The sequence below is a fragment of the Cucumis melo genome, chromosome 6 (genome assembly GCF_025177605.1).
Source record: "Cucumis melo cultivar AY chromosome 6, USDA_Cmelo_AY_1.0, whole genome shotgun sequence".
Classification (NCBI taxonomy): domain Eukaryota; kingdom Viridiplantae; phylum Streptophyta; class Magnoliopsida; order Cucurbitales; family Cucurbitaceae; genus Cucumis; species Cucumis melo.
This window is the reverse complement of record NC_066862.1, coordinates 10,762,001-10,780,220: the sequence shown is the minus strand read 5'-3', so window position 1 is coordinate 10,780,220 and position 18,220 is coordinate 10,762,001. Positions and strand designations below refer to the sequence as shown.

The 18,220-nt window shown below is 29.9% G+C and overlaps 2 protein-coding genes, 1 long non-coding RNA gene and 1 pseudogene across 3 annotated transcripts; 2 read left to right on the top strand and 2 right to left on the bottom strand.

Annotated features, from left to right (window-relative positions):
• Positions 1 to 10,399: 10,399 nt before the first annotated feature.
• On the bottom strand, positions 10,400 to 13,245 carry LOC103496123 (transmembrane emp24 domain-containing protein p24delta3-like). Its single transcript, XM_008457859.3, has 4 exons — positions 12,748 to 13,245; positions 10,930 to 11,145; positions 10,773 to 10,849; positions 10,400 to 10,690 (listed from the first exon to the last, which is right to left on the bottom strand). Exons 1-4 carry the CDS (start codon positions 12,946 to 12,948, stop codon positions 10,546 to 10,548), a joined length of 639 nt encoding a protein of 212 aa, XP_008456081.1. The 5' UTR covers positions 12,949 to 13,245; the 3' UTR covers positions 10,400 to 10,545.
• On the top strand, positions 11,978 to 13,040 carry LOC127149821 (uncharacterized). The gene is made up of 2 exons (XR_007821526.1): positions 11,978 to 12,245; positions 12,415 to 13,040. It is a non-coding gene; the product is annotated as an uncharacterized LOC127149821 (long non-coding RNA).
• Positions 13,246 to 13,704: 459 nt separating the features above from the next.
• On the top strand, positions 13,705 to 14,211 carry LOC103496225 (uncharacterized). Its single transcript, XM_017046414.2, has one exon. It carries the CDS (start codon positions 13,812 to 13,814, stop codon positions 14,055 to 14,057), a length of 246 nt encoding a protein of 81 aa, XP_016901903.1. The 5' UTR covers positions 13,705 to 13,811; the 3' UTR covers positions 14,058 to 14,211.
• Positions 14,212 to 14,741: 530 nt separating this feature from the next.
• LOC127150069 (RNA demethylase ALKBH9B-like) lies at positions 14,742 to 16,368 on the bottom strand (annotated as a pseudogene).
• Between the last annotated feature and the right edge of the window lie 1,852 nt (positions 16,369 to 18,220).

Sequence of the window (18,220 nt, the reverse complement as noted above, 5' to 3'; positions counted from 1 at the left end):
ATGATAATTAATATGATATTAGAAGTTGGGTTTAGTAATTATGGTTAAGCAATGGAAGTTGATAACTTAATTAATTAGATTATTGATCTCGCACTATGAAATAAAGAATAATTTTACAAATCATCTTTTACCAATTTTCTCTAATTTATAAATTATATGTTTGCGTTTACAAAGAAAAATACACAGTATCAAACTTCTTGATATTAGATTATAAAATTTAAATCATATTCTTATGTTAAAAGCGTACATAAGCTTATTCCTACACCTAATATGCAAATATGCTTGAAACTATTTTAAAAGTATATATATATATATATAATTAGGTCAATTGCAATGAAATTTGAATTTTTGTTTCATTTTTTTATATTTAAATTTGTATAATAATTATAATAATTAATAATCTCTCCTAACTCTTTTGGGAAAAAAAAAAATCCAAAACAATGAAAATTAGATTTGGAAGTGGTGGCAACTTTCGTCGAATCTTGATTTAAAAGCTTTCTTCCATTTCAAAACATCAATTTCTTTAATTATAAAAATAGTACATAAAAAGTCCAAATTATAAAAACATATATCAATTCTTCACTTCAAAGATTGAATCTATAAATGTGTATAATTCTTTCCTTCATCCATACTTCAAGATGTAATACACTTTCAATCACCCCAAAAAATATATACTTTGTTACAAATTAATATATGTTCTTTAAATAATAACCTAACTCCAACCTAAAAAAACACGACTATTTAAATCACTATTTCTCTTCTTCAAATTGCATTCAACAACTTTTTCACAAGCACTTTTCTCTCGTTAAAATGTTTCTTTTTTTTCTAAATTTGTTCATATTCAAAATATAGTTCAGTGGATCTTGTAGACAAAATGAAGATTACTTATTAAACTCAAGTTATAGATAAAGTGTGTAAAATTGTCTTAAGGAGACAACTAACAACTAAACTTGTTGGGCTTAGATTCTCTCTTATATATATAAAAGGGGAAATTGTCAAAAACGACAAATTTGACAAAATATTTATAAAATATAACAATATTCAATCAATAATAGGTATTGATATACTTTTATTAGTCATATTAATAATAAAAAATGTTTTAGTGTTTTCTTTTAAGAAAATAAGTAAATATTATTTAAAAAGAAAAACTATATTTGGGGAATTTAAAATATAAAGAATAATAATGAACAAATAAATAAAGAAAAGTTCATTTTCTATAACCCATTCCCACTACGAAATGTAGCTTTAACATGTATATATATATAGAGAGAGAGAACAAATTCTTTCTTTAGTTTCTTTTGGAATTATATAGGCATCACCACCACCACCACCATCATCATCATCATCATTTAATTTAGAAACTACAAATTTGGTTGTATATAATTTGATAATTCTAAGAGAAAAAAACAAGGAATAAAATCCCCTTTTCTCTATACTCATTTAAAGGTCTTTTCTACTATTATTATATCATATACTTTTGTGATTTGATCAATCAATCAATAACTTCCAACTAAAATCAAAATACCATATGATTTTATCATTCATAAATTTCAAAAGATAACCCATTGATTACTTTTTCAATAGTTGAACCCATGTTAGCATATATATATATATACATATATTTCCCAACATCCACTATCCACTAATTATAAAATATTATCTTTTATATTTTTGTTTTTAACTTATAAAGTGAAATATAGAATATGCTTTTAGGATTAGTTAAGAAAATTAAATTATAAACTTATTCCTACCCTTCACATATGGTCTATATTGTTGGGTTATTCTCAACCAACGAAAACAACTTTGGAAATTCACAATATATTCATACAACATTTCTATATTTAAATAATTTTTTGTTTACCAACAACAAAAAAGAACCTAAAAGAATTTTTATGCATAATTCTTTGGTACCATCTTATTATTAAATATACTTTTTAAACTACAATAATGTTCATTAAAAATAAGTCATTTCCGAAAGATGTGTTTTTATTTTAATAATCTTTCATTTTGTTTTATTTTAGTCCATTAAATTTTAGTCCATCTCTTCAAACCTTCCTCGAATTCGAATTCAAATTCAGTTAAAAATAATAAGTAATAAAATATTTGACAAAATATTTACACTTTATAAAAAAATCAACTGTAATAAATTTTGGTTTTTTTTTTTTTGATTTTGTTATATGGAATGTAAATAGTTTGTCATTTTATTTTTCTTTTTTTTTAGAAAACCTCATTCAGTTATGATAGTTTTTCAAATCTTCAGCAAATTTATGTTTTTACAGAATTTGTTTTTTTCCAAAATTTCAAATGGGTTTTTGATTGTTAAAATAGATTTTTCAAATTGATTCAACATTTCAAAATTTCGAAAAAAAATCAAATTTTGTGAAAAATTGGAACAGATTTGGAATATATATATATATATATATATATATATATATATATTTAGAATCACCGCGTTAATCTTGTCTGAAATTGATCAAAAAAGTTCAAACATATCAAATTTTGGTGTTAAATATGTCAAAGATTTCAACGAAAAGGTCCAAATATATAGAATCTTGATGTTATTATGTCTAAGATTAACATCGAGATTCACATAACACCAAGAAAGCACAAATATATCAAACTTTAGTGTGGTGACTTGGATGTTTTTTGTAGCAGCGGGGTGACAAAATTTGGATTTGTGAAAGTTCACAATTTGGGATTTGGAATTTAAAGAACCTTTAAATTAAGATAAAGATTTTAAAGAATTATATAAAAAAATTTATATAGAATTTATAGAGAGTAAATTTTGAGAAGGTTTACTATATGATTTGGAATAATTATATAAATTTTTTGAAAAATTATAGAATTCCAGAGTTAATATAGGCTGAAGTTTCAATGAGAAAGCCAAATAATTCAATGGCGTTGAAAAAGTTAAATTTTTAGTAAATCTTAGTGGTCGATCTCGAATGAGATGTATCAAAAACAACTATCGTAGCGTGTTAACTTTTAAAAATTTAAATATTTAAACCAAGTTTTAAAACTTAAAAAAAAAAACATTTTTTTCTTGTTTTGGGTTTTAAAAATTATATTAAAAATTCAAATGTTTCTTCAAAGAAAGTGAGTACTACGTTATAGCTTTCGACGAGATTGTGTCTTGGTTGCTGCTTACATATTTTGTCGACCAATCTGAGTTCACATATTACTTATCTTTGATTCACTTTACTTTATCTAACTTTCACTCATTTTCTAACTATAACTCTTTAAACTTAACTTTGAGTCTTATTGTTTCGTTCCCTAGGAACTAATTTTTGTTTTGATACCAAATTGTGACATCCTCTCCTTCACTTACTCTAGACTCAAGAGACGGCATGACGTCAATCTTCGCTCCCTTTTTGAACGACACCAGCTGACCCTTAACCATTGACCTTTAAAATAACTTGTAAGCGGAAGCTAATAACAATAATATTAACCAAAACTGAGATGCAACTCATTTAGTAAAACGACTTTTATAATTAAAATAAACTTATAGAAAATATTGAACAACTTTGATTGTTATGCAGATCATAAAATTACCTACAATCACTTCTAATTCTAACAAAGTAACTCACTATATCTTAACAACTCTTTTAATAATTAAATTTCGATTGGCCTGGCAGCACTAAATCCAAGACTTCAAGTTGCATAATTTGTACCGGAAAGAGAGAAAACATTTTGGAAGGTTGTCTCCAAGTGCGGATCTTACTGTTGGCAGGTCAATCAGTTTAAAAGAGTTGTTAGAATATTTTGGGTTGTTTTGTTTAGAGCTAAAGTTTGTTATGGAAAATCTTATGGTCTTCATCTAAATTGGAGTTACTAAATGTCTTTATAAAATGAAATATTTAGAGAAAATACCCAATTTGACTAGAAAGTTTCATAAATATCATAAAATAAAAAAAAAAAATTTACTTGATTAGAAATTCACATCATTTTAGGGTAATTTTAACATTATCATTAACATTAATTACATAGGTAATTCGAAATTAAAAAATATATTTTTCCTTATTTATATTATATTTTCATTATTACCTAAATTATAACTTTCTTGATTATTATCTTAATTAATGTAAAATCTTAATTATTAATGAAAAACGTTACTTTATATAATTTATTTTAATTTATTATCAAATAATATATTTTAATATAGAAATAATTTTCAAAATAACACTTGATTAATCTTTCATCGGTCGTATAAATCATCTTAAATTTTCATTCGCCGCCATCAACTTCTTGCATTATTCCTCACCATAAATTATTGTATTAATCCAATTCCGTACATCCGCCGCAGACAAGTTATCGAATTTCTCCACCAATTTTGATACATCCTTTGTCGGCAAGTTATCGAATTTCTTCACCAATTCCAGTACATCCAGTTTCGTTCTTCACTGATTTATATTTCGTCCATCACCAATTCCAATTCTGTTCTTCACAAAATCTCAATTTATTTCATCCTTTTGTTTTCCTCATACATTCGGTTAATTGTCTTCCTCAATTTGTTATACTTTTTAGTAGTCCATTACCTTGTAGTATTCCTAGAACGTTTAACCTTATATTCCAGAATATTTGTTATGTTATTTTTTAAATATATACCCATTCATATATACAATAGTGTACATAAATTAACATACAGTAATTTATGAATATGATATGTGTGTTTTGTGATTTTGTAGATATATACTCATTCTTATTTGCCATAATATATATATATATATGTGGACATTCAGTAATCATAGAAGATTATATGTTTTTTCAGTGATTTAGTATATATATACCCCTTCTTGATTACAACATAAATTTGTAGTGACATATATTTCTAATATGTTTTGGCAAGATGGCCAAAATTACAACCTACTTCGATGGTTTTTCAATAAATTTAACAATTACGTTAGTTTTAATGTGCTCAAAATAACAGTTAATGAACATATGTGCTATAAAAAATTGTACACTAGCCTTAGATCCAAGTTAGGCAATTTTATTGACATGCACAACATTGATATATACCTTTGTCTAGGTCCTATAGAATGTGTTAAGAAGGATTTTACTATAAAAAAATGATAACGACGTTAAATGAGTTTACCTTATAATAACATCGAATATTGAGCGACATATTGCCCTTGTTGTTCATTCTGTTGGCCCTTTATCGATTTTTTTGGGTTCATCGTCGTCAAGTTCTTTTCAAACTGACATCCATGATGATGTGAGTCATTTTTTTTTAAAACATAGATATCTTTAAGATAAATTCCAACTTTGCACTGAAAATTCATGACATGTTTTCAACCAAATCTTTGTTCAAACAGTGCGTACAAGTCATTGATATTATAAACACAATTTTCAATATGTTACTGTGAAATCAAACAAGGAAGTTTTGATTTTGCAAAGCATAATTGAAGATTGCAAATGATCCCTGTGTGCTTTTTATTGTATTCGTGGAGATAGGACATTATGGGTTCTTATTAGGTTGGATTCTGAACATACATGTTTAGTAGATGTTCCATTAACAGATCATAAACAGACCACTTTTATTCTTATCAATGACATAATTAAGAACAAAATAAGTTTAGTTGGTTCTGAATTGTCAACTCCCAAAGATATAGTTCATTACATTTGTGCTGAACATGGTTTAAGCATATCTTACCAAAAAGCATGACGTGCATGTGAGACTGCATTGGATGAGATTCAAGGATCTCTGAATGACTCTAAAAAGATGATACCCAAATTTGCTTACATATTAGGATTCAACAACCCAGGTATATTGCCAATATACATGTTCATATATGTAATCATTTTTTCGTCATTCTTTCCTTACCATTTTTTCGTCATATTTTTCATGTTCATAGGTTTTGTTGTTGAATACAAAGTTGATGTCGATGGTAGATTTCTATATTTCTTCATATTATCTGCTTCCATTTCTGGTTGGCAACATTGTCGCCTAGTCATCTTTATTGATGGAACAAGTCTGAAGAATAATTATGGTGGTACTATTTTATCTGCTTCAATACTTAATGCCAATGATCATATATTTCCATTAGCTTTTTGTATTGATTATGAGAATGATTCCTCTTGGACCTGGTTTTACAACCAATTGAAAGAGAATTATAGGTGGGCGGAATGAGATTGTCATAGTATGTGATAGGCATAAAAGTTGTAACGCCCCAAAATTAAGATAATTTTGGAGTTAATTATCTTAATTTTGTTTAATTAGATTTAATTTATTAGACGTTATTTTGAATTCATTTAATAAGAATTATTTGATTTTTGTGGGAATTGAAATTAATTAAATATTAATAAGAATTATTTGATTTTTGTGGGAATTGAAATTAATTAGATATTTGTTGGATGAATATTTAATTAATTAGAGGTTTTGACATGTGGTGTTTGTTGAGTTTTTAATTAAATGGTAGGTTAAGAGGATTAAGTAAAGTTGTTGATTTTTAGTGTTGTTGAAGTTGAATTTAATTAAATAATTATGGATGTTATTTAATTAAATTGTAGAGTAGAAAGTTTGTGGAAATATATATATGCATATGTGGAAATATATATATAATTATTATGTTAAAGGAAAATATAATTATATTTGTTGAAATATAATTATTTAAGGAAAAGATAATATGTATTTTGGAGAAAAGATACTTATTAAGGGAGAAAAAGAAAAATAATTATATTTTAAAAAATATAATTATTTGTAAAAGGATAATTACTTTGGAGAAAGATAAATAATAATTAATTATTGTGGGAGATAATTAATTATTTTGGAGAAAGATAAATAATAATTAATTATTGTAGAAGATAATTAATTATTTTAGATAAAGATAAATAATAATTAATTATTGTGAAAGATAATTAATTATTTTGGAGAAAGATAAATAATAATTAATTATTGTGGAAGATAATTAATTATTTAGATAAAGATAAATAATAATTAATTATTTTAGAGAAAAATAAATAATAAATAATTATATAAATCCTAATTTTGGAGACAAGTTGTTATGATTGGGTAAATAAGGAAAGAGAAGGAATTCGATTTATTTAAAAAGAAAATTGATAATTATATATTGAAATATAATTATTGGGAAAAAGGAATGTAACATCTATGAAGTTTTTATTGATTAGGTTAAATTATTTGAGTGTTATATTAAGGATTGGAGCCAAATTTAATGGTTGGGTTAAGATAATTCATGTTGTAACTTATGAGTGATTTACTGGAAAAGATTTGATTGATTAAAAGAATTAACAATTTTAGTTAAATTGAGATTTTGGAGGAAAAAGTTGATTTTGGTGAAATTGGATTTAATTAAGCATGTATATATGGATATATATATATATATATATATATATATATATATATATATATATATATATTTAATTAATAATTAGGATTCTTGTGGAATACGATATTAATTATTTGGTTTTGTCTAAATAATTAATATGGAAAAGTGAAGTTAATTATATGACGGAATATAATTATATTTATTTGGACAAGAAATAATCTACGATAAGAGAGATGGTTGATTTGATTAGACGAAAAAGATATATATTTATTTAGAAGAGAGAATGATGGTTTAAATAAATATATATGTTTATTATAGATTTTGATGAGAGAAAAATAATAATAATAAAGAAGTATTATTATTAGTAATGGTTATAAATACCAAAGATTTTATACATTTAAGAAATTTATTGAGGAAAGATAATGAGAACAAAGATATATGTATATTTTTGTTATATATATATATCCTAAAATGAAAAGGAAATAATAATAATAAATATTATTGTTATTATTTGGATCTACAAATAGCATTTTAATGCTTAAGTTGGAAAAAAAAGATTATTTATCTCCTTCACTAAGATAACCCTTTGCGCTCACTGTCACACTAGTTTTAGTTAAGATTGGTCCCCTTCGCAAAATTTGAAGATTTAAAGTGATGAATTTTCACTCGATAAGAAACTTGGTAAGCTAAGGTAATTAAATTAATAATTTATTAATTTAATTTTGGACTATTTGGGTTTTTTAAAGGTTCAATTGGCTAATTATTGAAGAATTAAGTTAATTAATTTGGGAGAATTTTTGGATGATAGCCAATTGCTAATTTCATTCATTAAGATATAGAAATTTTGTTTTATGATTAGGATCAAATTAATTGGAGAATTTTTACTGTCAGCTAAGGAGTATTTGTTTGGCTAAAATCTACCGTTAAAGATTCTCCTACTAGACTTTTGAACTGAATTTAAGAGACCGCATGTAATTATGATTATGCATTGGGTAGCTAAAATGCATAACTTTATGCTATTGATAATGACTGTCATTATATTGATTGACGATAATGACTGATATTATGTTAATGACTGGTAGTATGTTGATGAGATTGTTGATGTTGATGTTAATGAATGATATATTAATCACATGATTAAGGACGTTAAGATTAATATTCATGTCTTGTTTATGATGTTTATGATATGCTACATGCTATGGATGAACATTCTATTAACTATGTCTATTAAAGTCGTACCCACATGGATGTCCCTCGAGATCACCACCTTGTTATGACTGTGTGTAATCTGACGGGATCACCAGTCTAATATGACATAGACATGATTACGAGTGATTCGACGGGGTTACTCACAACCCGATTGTCTTAGTGTTTCTTCCGAGATCACTAAAGACCAGTTTTGTCCTAGGTGTCCCTTTGGGTTCATCGAACACTAGAGATGTTCCTACGAGATTACAGATTGCACGTGTTCGGGAACATGCCAGTTCAGGCGTACTTCTTTACAGCACTCTAATAGGAAGTTAACAGACACCTAGCGGGACTAGCTTACTGAGTATATGTTTAATATTTTTGGCAAAGGTAAAGATAGAGGAAAGCTGGCGAGCGACAGGAAGGATCCGTGACATGTAATATGGGGACTCATTTTTGCTTCCCTGTCTATGTATCGATATTTCAGTATTTTGTTTTTAATGAAAATTTAGTTTTCCTCTTTTCAAGAAATGTCTATCTTTATTGTTTTTTAGTAATGATCTCAACTTAGTATAAAGAGAGAGTTGAGTTGTTACAAAAGTATATGCAAAGCAGTATGTTAGTTTTGTTTAATATTAATGTTTTTAACTTTTGCTTGCATATTATTTAAAGGTCAGTGGTTAAGGGCCAGTCGGTGTTGTTCAAAGAGAAATGACCTCGGTTCAAACAGAAATGTTGTCCGCTCGCTCATTCTACCCTCCCAATAAGGAAAAGGAGGCCACTACAAGTTTGAACCCCAAGCGAGTCTCGCAGTTGCAGGGATCCTGAAAGAAAATTGAAGAAAGAGAAAGAGCGGTAACGAAGGAAGAAAAGAAAAGGAACCTAATGAAGAAGACCACGGACAAGAAGAGAAATCTTTCTTTTTTTGATGCCTTCTACGTTCATAGAAGAAAGATCAGTGGCAGTTAAAGGTTTGAAGCCTTGAAGTGGCCTAGCTGCAGAGGGATGGGTGGAGGACGAGGCGTAGCTACAAATCGAGCACAGTTCCATCGAGATCTCCTAACATATATCAAATATAGAGGTAATAGATTGAAAAGTGTAAGTATTTACCACATATACCATTTTTATTTTATAGTATATTAGAAAATATAATATTAATATCATTCCCATATATTGTACAAATTGAATTGTTCATACACTTATGAAATGTACCCTTCAATTTATTTTTTAAAAATTAAAAAATTAATACACATCGTATTGTACCTATTAAATATATCTTCAAAATATCTTGTCTATTCGTACTTTTATTTATGAGTTTCAGTTTTCAGATGTTTAAAGAAAAAAACGATTTTGAAAAGTTGTAAGAAACTTCCCTTGTATGCTTCTTCTATTGTACAAAATACTAGCTTGTTAGGTTATTAATGTAAAAAATAGGAAAGTTAAGACAACGGTGTAACCAAACCTATTTGTTTATAGACCTAAATAGTTAACCAATTAAATGAATAGATAATTGCAACATAAACCAACTTTTTAAAATGCATATCATCCACAAGTTAGAGCTTTGGATACCCACGTAGTAGAAACTCAATAAAATTTATAATAATAAATACATAATCAATGCCCTTTAATCAATTGAATTCAGCTAGATTGATCTTAATTCTTTTGATTTCTTAAAGAAAAAAAAAAAGGATTATTCAAAGCTAAACATTGTCAACCATATTGTCTTAAATTAAACTTGGGACTAATAGAAACTGAAGCTGCTAAGCTGCTGATTTGCAAATATTTCTTATATGCTCACATTTTGATCAAATTATGGTATGATCCATCTTCTTGACCTTCAATTTCTCTATGAATCCTAATCACGTAAAGGATGATGAACATCGAATCTCAACAAGCAGAACTCACTAAATTCTATCAAAGCAACAGAGGAAAAAGAAAACACAAAAATCTGGAATAAAAATTATAAACAAGCTCTGCATGGCTTGCAGTTCGTGTCAAAACTTCTCTACTTTGTATAAAGAAATAAAACTAAATAAGTTAACAATCTCTTTCTGAAACATGAGTAGAAGACTCTCTAAATAAGTTTTTTCTTCTGAAAGAATCGCTTCAAGTACAATATTTGTAAAGTAGAAGCAACAATGCACACACCCAAGGACATGAGGCTATACCACGCAACTCGTGCATTTGTCCTCTCGCTCACCGTCCTCATATCTGCTTCTCTGTAAGCATCCAAAATTATATAAATGAGATTAAGGGCTATATTTTGTTAAGCATCCATTTTCACCATGGAAACTTAGTTACCTGTCCTTGAGATAGAGTAGATTTTCATGAATAGCTTCAACTGCTCCCTCCAGTTTCCTCAGCTCGAGTTCAACACCCTAAATGAGAATGAGGTTGAGCATTAGAATGGAAGTTTTAGGGTATAGTGAAATATGGAAAGGCAAGAGGAGCTAGTTACCTCAATCTTCTCTTTTTTTGCAACTGATTCCCAATCCTTGGCTGCAATACCAGTTCTCCAATCAAGGTTGACACTTATCTCATTGCCAGCTTCATGTTTGTAGTCAGACAACCAGAAACATACTAGATAATTACCAGCCTCAGTGGTCGTAAATGCGAACTGGCCGTGTGTTACATTCTCCGAGTGATGAAGATTGTTCCCATATGGAGATGTCACCTAAATGAGCCCACCATCGATCAGTTAAGTGTAAAACAATAACAGACATCACGATATTAGAGGAAGTTACCCATCAACTTGAAAAGAAACTCCTTCCACATATCAACCAAAAACATCAATAGCTCATGTCTTTAAAAGTTACAAGACAGCCAAATCATCCAAATCATAGGTCATCGAGATTTTGAAGGTCAAGAATTTTACAAGACAGCCAAATCATCCAAGGAAGCTTTCAAATCTGCCATTATCAATGATATTTATAGGTCATCGAGATCCATAGTGCAGGCACAACCAATGGACTGGCTAGTTACCCTAAGAGTGCAGTTGACCTGGTTGTTTACAACTCTACATGAACACTGAACAGTGACTCCATCGGTAGTCCATATCAAATGGTCTGAAGCACCGGTAAGTCTAAACTCGACAGTAGTTGTTTAAGTCTTAGATTGAGGGGTTGAAGAGAAATTTGTTAAAACCAAGAAATAGCAAACAAAGCTTATTTACTAAGCGCAATGATCTCTTAAAAATGTTCAGCAGGGATGCATAGGTTAAAAAACAACCCCTCAATGGAATCCACCAAAGAAATGGCCAAAGCATTTCATCTGCAGACTCAAGTTGAACTGTAAATAAAGATCCGCCGCTGTCAATAACATAAATACTAGTAACGTTTTGAGACTCCTCTTTTCTTTTTCTTTTTTTTTCTTTTTCCTCCCTTGGTTTGGGGGAGGTGTGTGTGTGTGTGTGTTGGGGGGGGGGGGGGGGGGGGGATGTAAAAAATGACAATTTAATTTTCGAGGAATTGTACAAGGACATGGAAAAAAGAGCTAAGCTCCTAAATTCTATCCATCCAATTTAAATCCTTATCGGGAACTAAGGTGCATGATGTGTGCCAAGAGAACTCTCCAATTTGAATTTTATCACCATGAATTTCATGGAAAAGACCCTTCAGAAAAGTGAGACCTCAGATCCAAGATCCAACTTTTTCATCACCCCCCCTCATGAATCATCCTCCAAACAATCACTAGACTAGAAATCATATGTGAGGAAGAATTCTGAAACAATTTGCAAAACCATTTGTTATGTTGGGTCAGTAGCAAATTCCCAAGGTATTTCTCTTCCCCTTGAAATCAATCCACAACTATTCCTATAGATGTTTTGAAATAATCTTAACAGCCAAAATCAGAAACCAAACAAACCCTCCATAGCAGTAAAGAAAAGATTACATTCACAGAATTGATCTCTTTCTTTTATCTCACTGCAATGATATGCCTACAGGGACGTGAAAACATCAGAATTTAGAATATCGAAGAAAAGAAAAGGGGAGAAACACAAAAGAAATAGATCATAGTTCTTTGCATTTCGCAATTGGTGGGCAAAAGCAAACGGGAGAGGCAAATCAACAAATACATAGCATAGAAAGACAAGAACCAATAGTACCCATCAGGGTGGGTTTTTTTTCTTTTTTTTTTTTTTAATTAAGCGTATCCATTGTAGGCTATAGCCCATCAAACAAATTAATGAATCAAGAAATTTGAAATGCAAAACTCCAAGGGCACTAATGAAAAAGGCATTGAAAAAGAAAAAAAAGGTTTAATGTGGAAAATTGACCTTGATAGAGAAGGTGGGGGAGTGAGAATGATCAGCGACGACGACATAATCGGCAAGAACGACAACGTTGGTCTGGATTTCCTCGGAGACGCACTTGGTTCCAGATGGAGGCAAGTTCAACCAGATTGAATGAGCAGTTCGAAGAAGATCTGTGGCGAAGAAACAGAGGAGGAACAACGGCAAGACAACTTCCCGGCGCATGATGTTTCCGAATCTAGAAATCGCAAATGGAATCCGATTGGTGGTTTCAGATCAGAGATTAGAAATGGAAGAGTAAGAAGAAGAAGAAGAAGCCAATGACTTTGGTAATCTGATTTCTCCCGACTTTCTCTTCGGATTGTTTTGTTCCTCCAAATTCTCTTTCACAAACAATTAAGGGTGGGTTTGTTTGTTTTTTTAAGAAAATGTTTTTGAAGAACCTTTTAAACATTTTCTTCTAAATGAATTTAAAACCAAACACTTACCTCTTGGTTAGATGTTTTTATTAAGTGTTTATAGGTAAATTTTGTTTGGTTTGTAATATAACAAAATGTTTATACTTTAACTCAAATTATATATAGGACTACTAAATACTATTATACATATATTTTGATTTTTAAAAAGGAATATACTTTGAAATTAATTCCACGTTATCTCGAAACTAATTGTTTTAAAATTTTGAAATTAGTAAAGTTAAAACAAAACATTATTTTTTTGGTATTAAATTTTTTAGATAATTTTATTTTAGAGGTAGAAGTAACTTGATACTTAAATTTATAATCATAAAAACTATAATTGATCTCCAACAACAAAACATAATAATAATAATAATAATTTTTCTTAAATAATATAATATCAACTAGACATGAGAAGTTGTGCAATTTGATCACGTTTTTCATTTATCTCCATTTCATGAATTGAACCTCTATACTCTTCATTGACGTCCTCATAATTTATTTCATCATTTGAAGGTAGTAGCATCTCGTCGTCGCCATAACACTTGAACTCAAAATCTGTTGTTGAATGAATCCTTATAAAGTTATGAAGAGCCATTGAAGCAACAACAATTTTTATCGGTTAGTCAAATGGAAAACCATGCATTTGCCATGGATGAGTTCAGACGGTTCGAAGAGGAGTTTGATCAGATGGCTAAAGCTGAGCTACAACAACTCCTTGATAAGTCTGAGAAGGCTCGCAAGATGGGTAGTTTGATGGAGAAAGCTGCGTCGGTTGCTTCTAAGAGGTACATGGAGGCAGCTATGAATTCTGCCACTGCTTCCATGAGATCTGCCTGGAAGGCTATTTCTTCCAATAAGGTTCATCCTTCTTGAAGCTGCTCTTTTCATTTTCATTTCTTATTGAATTGAAATCTATTTATCTTTTTAATGTTGGTTCAAAACCCAATTTTAGAAGCCTTTTACTTGTACTGTACTTTTAGCAAGACAAGGAATTATCTCCATAAGCTGTACAATTAATGCATAAATAACTACTTCCATTACATACAAATTGCATAATTATAAACTTTCAGAAGCTTCTTCTGTTTGGACTCTGCTTACAAAAAGTGTAAAACATTTCTGGAACTGAAAAAGTTAATGATTAGTGCCTAAGATGCTATAAATCATACTTCAACTACTCAATCTTCTTCCTGTTTAAGAGTGATTTATAGATACAGAAGATACATTATTGAACTGTGATTGTGATTCTGAGAAATTGTGGGCTTCCTTCTTATGCTGAGTTTCTGATTCTTCAATAGACAACAACTTGAAACCTCTGACGTTTGGTTTGTTGAGAGGATAGATATGGTGAGTATTGGTGGTATCCCTCTTTTCTTTCATAATTTGCTTCCTTCTACCACTGAGAGAAGTCCACTGAATTATAATTGTGATGGCTCTTCTTTTTTCTTTCATCTTCCTTCACTTGAATGCTCTTATTTTTGTCCTCTTGCCTTTGGGATAATAAATGTAGTGGCTTGGGTGAATAATCATGATGCTCACTTTTTTTAATTTCACCTTCCTCTAGTTCATTATCGCTCTCTTTCTCTTGCCATTTAAACTCCAGCGGCTTGATTCTTTGAAGTTCAAGATCAGGCAAATCCTGTATGGAAGTTTCCTGTCATCCATTTTTCGGAATGCGATCAAAGTCCTGCAATAAGCCCAAAAGATTCAAAATATTAGGAACTTTTTTCTTTTGGGAACGATTTGAAGATTATAAAATAACAATAGTAGATATCCAACCTTTTTGCTTTGACACTAGGTACACAATGCTTGGCAAGATCAGTTTCATTACCACTTAAAATCAATACAAAACTGCAATATCAATAGAAGCACAGACATAACATTAGATTTATAACCAAGAAAATGAAGTGGACAAACAAAGAAAGCACAATAATGGTGTTTGTCATACCCTTAGAGCAAAGGAGTCGAGACAGGACCAGAGAACTCTCTAGGACTAAGAACTTCTAGTCGAGTGCCAAATATGATGTTACTTTCTGTTTGAAATGACACAGTGCAAAAGGGTCTTAGAAAATCATGGTGATCAATGTGTGGAGGAATGCAATCTCCTTCATCATATATGTTTACGATGCAGCTATCGGGGATGCATGTACTATGTAGAATCAGCCACTTCACGAATCTCTTGATCATCTTCTTAAACAAAGATGGCAATAGATCAACTTCCTCATCTCTTACGATACCAGGTGGGATTCCATTTTAATCCTACAAAAGGACAATATAGAATAAGACAGACTACCAAGGAAGCAAAGGGGTTTGAAGAAACTTGTATTGAACTAGAACAACATGAATACGAAGGTAATTAAGAAAGCAGTGTGGTCGAAGACCATTGCATAATTGTAGCAGCATCCAAATTGAATGGTAACTCTTCCTTTACCTCTCACTAGTTTCGGAATACCTACGCTCTGTTGAAAACATACGAGAACGATAATGAGCATATATTGCAAGGAAAAAAATTGAATTAGAAAGCAAAGTATGGGAAGAATAAATACTTCCAATTTGGGCTCTTCGTCCTTTTTGTTGTAAATGGTAAACATAATCAACAATGTTCTTCTGCTATTCGTCGTTAAGAACTCCTGCGTGAATCTCTAGCCCTTGAACAACATTTTTCAGTTTTCCATCTATCTTTTCCAAATGAACAAATTCCTCCTTCCTCACTTTGGAAGATCTTAATTTTTCCATCCCATAATCCAATATTGAATCTGAATTATTAGAAATCCCCATTCCTCTTCTTGTTCTCCTCAGTTGCAGAATGATAGATTTCTGAATTGTGGTTGTGACTTTCTGCAGAGAAGTAAAATGAGATTCAGAAAAAAAGAAGAAGAAGGAAACGACAAAATTTCAAAGGACTTTAACTTGACCGAAAACTAACAATATCAGGACACCAAACCTCGAAAGCTTTTACAACTATCACTCAAAGTTCTTATCTTTCACAAATCAATATGCTATGAATGAAGTACCAAAGGAGTCCATAGCTGTAGGAATGAGGAGTCGAAGACGTTGCTGAAGAAGAAAACGGCATTTACCACAAAAAGCCTTCCGATAATACCTCCAATAAGCTATCAGGATTCTTCATTACGAGGAGTCTCCGACTGTGTTCAACATACTCCGGCATCGAAAGCTCGGCGGCCATGGGTGAGTGTAGGCTGTAAAAGGAAAATTTTCAAAATAGGAGAGGATTGAGAAGAAAGAGATGGAACAAAAATTGCTTTGTGTTCAAGTTACTCTGACCTCTTCGATTTGTAGAAGAAAATCCTTTGAAACATATTTGTATAAATTTGATCGTTGACTTGGTAAGTTTAGCAAACAGAAAAAGAAAATATGTTGTTAATGAACTCTTCTATATACTATAGTTCTAGGCCACCATTGAATATAATTCTTAGTTTATGAATTTTTTATTCCAAAATACTAGAGATGTCCAGGGGTCGGGGGCAGGGCTCCCATCCCTACTCCCCTATCTCACTCCCCATTCCCACGAATTTCCCCACAAGGTGGGATTTCCCGCAGAGATTTCGTGGACATTTCTTTTGCTTTTTTGTTTTTCATTTTTGATAAATAAGTATAATTATATATATATAAACATCTTGTAGACATAATTTTTTCCCTTCGAGGTGAGACGGAGGATCGAGGCCGAGTTGGGGAATGTATTACCAATTTCCAACCTTGAAATGTCAACGAGGAAAGAGTAATCTCCACTCCCTCTCCCATTCCCCCTGTGTTTGGGAATTTTCCACCTCGTTCGGGGCTGCTCCTCGTGGGACCCCGGCCTCACGGTTAAATGAACATTTCTATCCCTATCTTTATACATTCCACTACATCATAATTTTGCTTTTTCTTTTTTGAAATATTTCATTTTTTTTATGTAAATGGTAAATATAGTTTAAACGATTATCATCTACAGAGATAGATAGATAGATTCTAATAGGCATTAGTATGATTTAATAATTTTGTTTATATATAAAAATATTTTCAACATTGTTATGATTTAAAACAATAAGCTTTCAAAATATTGATATTTTAAAAAAGAATGAATAATAAATCAGACTAGAATTAAAATTTGAAGGCATCATAATTATTAAAAAAATGCAAATTTAGATCTTTTAATAAATGTTTAAGAGAAAAATATAGTTGTGGTCCGTCCGTCCTTTATGTTATTTTAATAATCTCATCTTCCCTCCTGCTTAAATTTCCATAAAACTAAAGATTGAAAAAGAAATTAGGAAAGAAACTTGGGATTGTGGTTTTACTTGTAGAAAAATAAAATACATAAATTTAATATACTTTTACTTTTTCTAGAGTGGACTTTTAGAACATTTTATTCTGCCTTTACGCATTGAATGGACCAAACCAACTAAATGGACCAAACCAGTTATTGATCCTTCCTTTCCGCCATGGATTTCTTTTTCTTTATCTTCTTCCTAATTTTTCAATTTTCTTTTTTCTTCTCATAAACAACTTTCTATTATTATTAATATTAATATCTACTTCTATATTAACAAATCAAACTTCTTTTCTCAATCCACCATCTTCCCTTCTCTTATTAACAATAAAAACAACTGAATTCATTATAATAATAATAATAATAATAATAATAATAATAAACTATTAAATTAGATTTTTCGTAGCTGAAATAATGAATTTTACCCAAAAAAAAATGAAAAATTTATTACTTTTTTAAATTTACAATCAAACACTCTTAAATTCAAACCCAACTTGATTTTGAATACTGTGAAAAATAAATCATTTTAATTTTCTACTGATATTTAAAAAAAAAAAGATTAGATCACGAGTCAAACAGAGCCTTAATTTTTTAATAATAAAGTTTATAATCATCTCTCACTTCAAAATTTCTTTCCTTATTCTCTAATTTCCACCTACATGTTAAAAGAATAAGCAAAATTTTGAAAACTAACAAAACAATTTTTAAAACTTCCTTTCATTTTTAGAATTTCGGCTAAAACTTCAACTTTTTTTACTCAAGGGTT

Bases quoted from the DNA above. Each gene is read 5' to 3' on its own strand.
- LOC103496123 (XM_008457859.3), bottom strand. From the start codon at position 12,948: ATGCGCCGGGAAGTTGTCTTGCCGTTGTTCCTCCTCTGTTTCTTCGCC. The intron at 11,146-12,747 runs GTCAATTTTCCA...GGGCTCATTTAG, and splicing joins CCCCCACCTTCTCTATCAAG to GTGACATCTCCATATGGGAA. The intron at 10,850-10,929 runs GTAACTAGCTCC...ATTCTCATTTAG, and splicing joins CAAAAAAAGAGAAGATTGAG to GGTGTTGAACTCGAGCTGAG.
- LOC103496225 (XM_017046414.2), top strand. From the start codon at position 13,812: ATGGAAAACCATGCATTTGCCATGGATGAGTTCAGACGGTTCGAAGAG.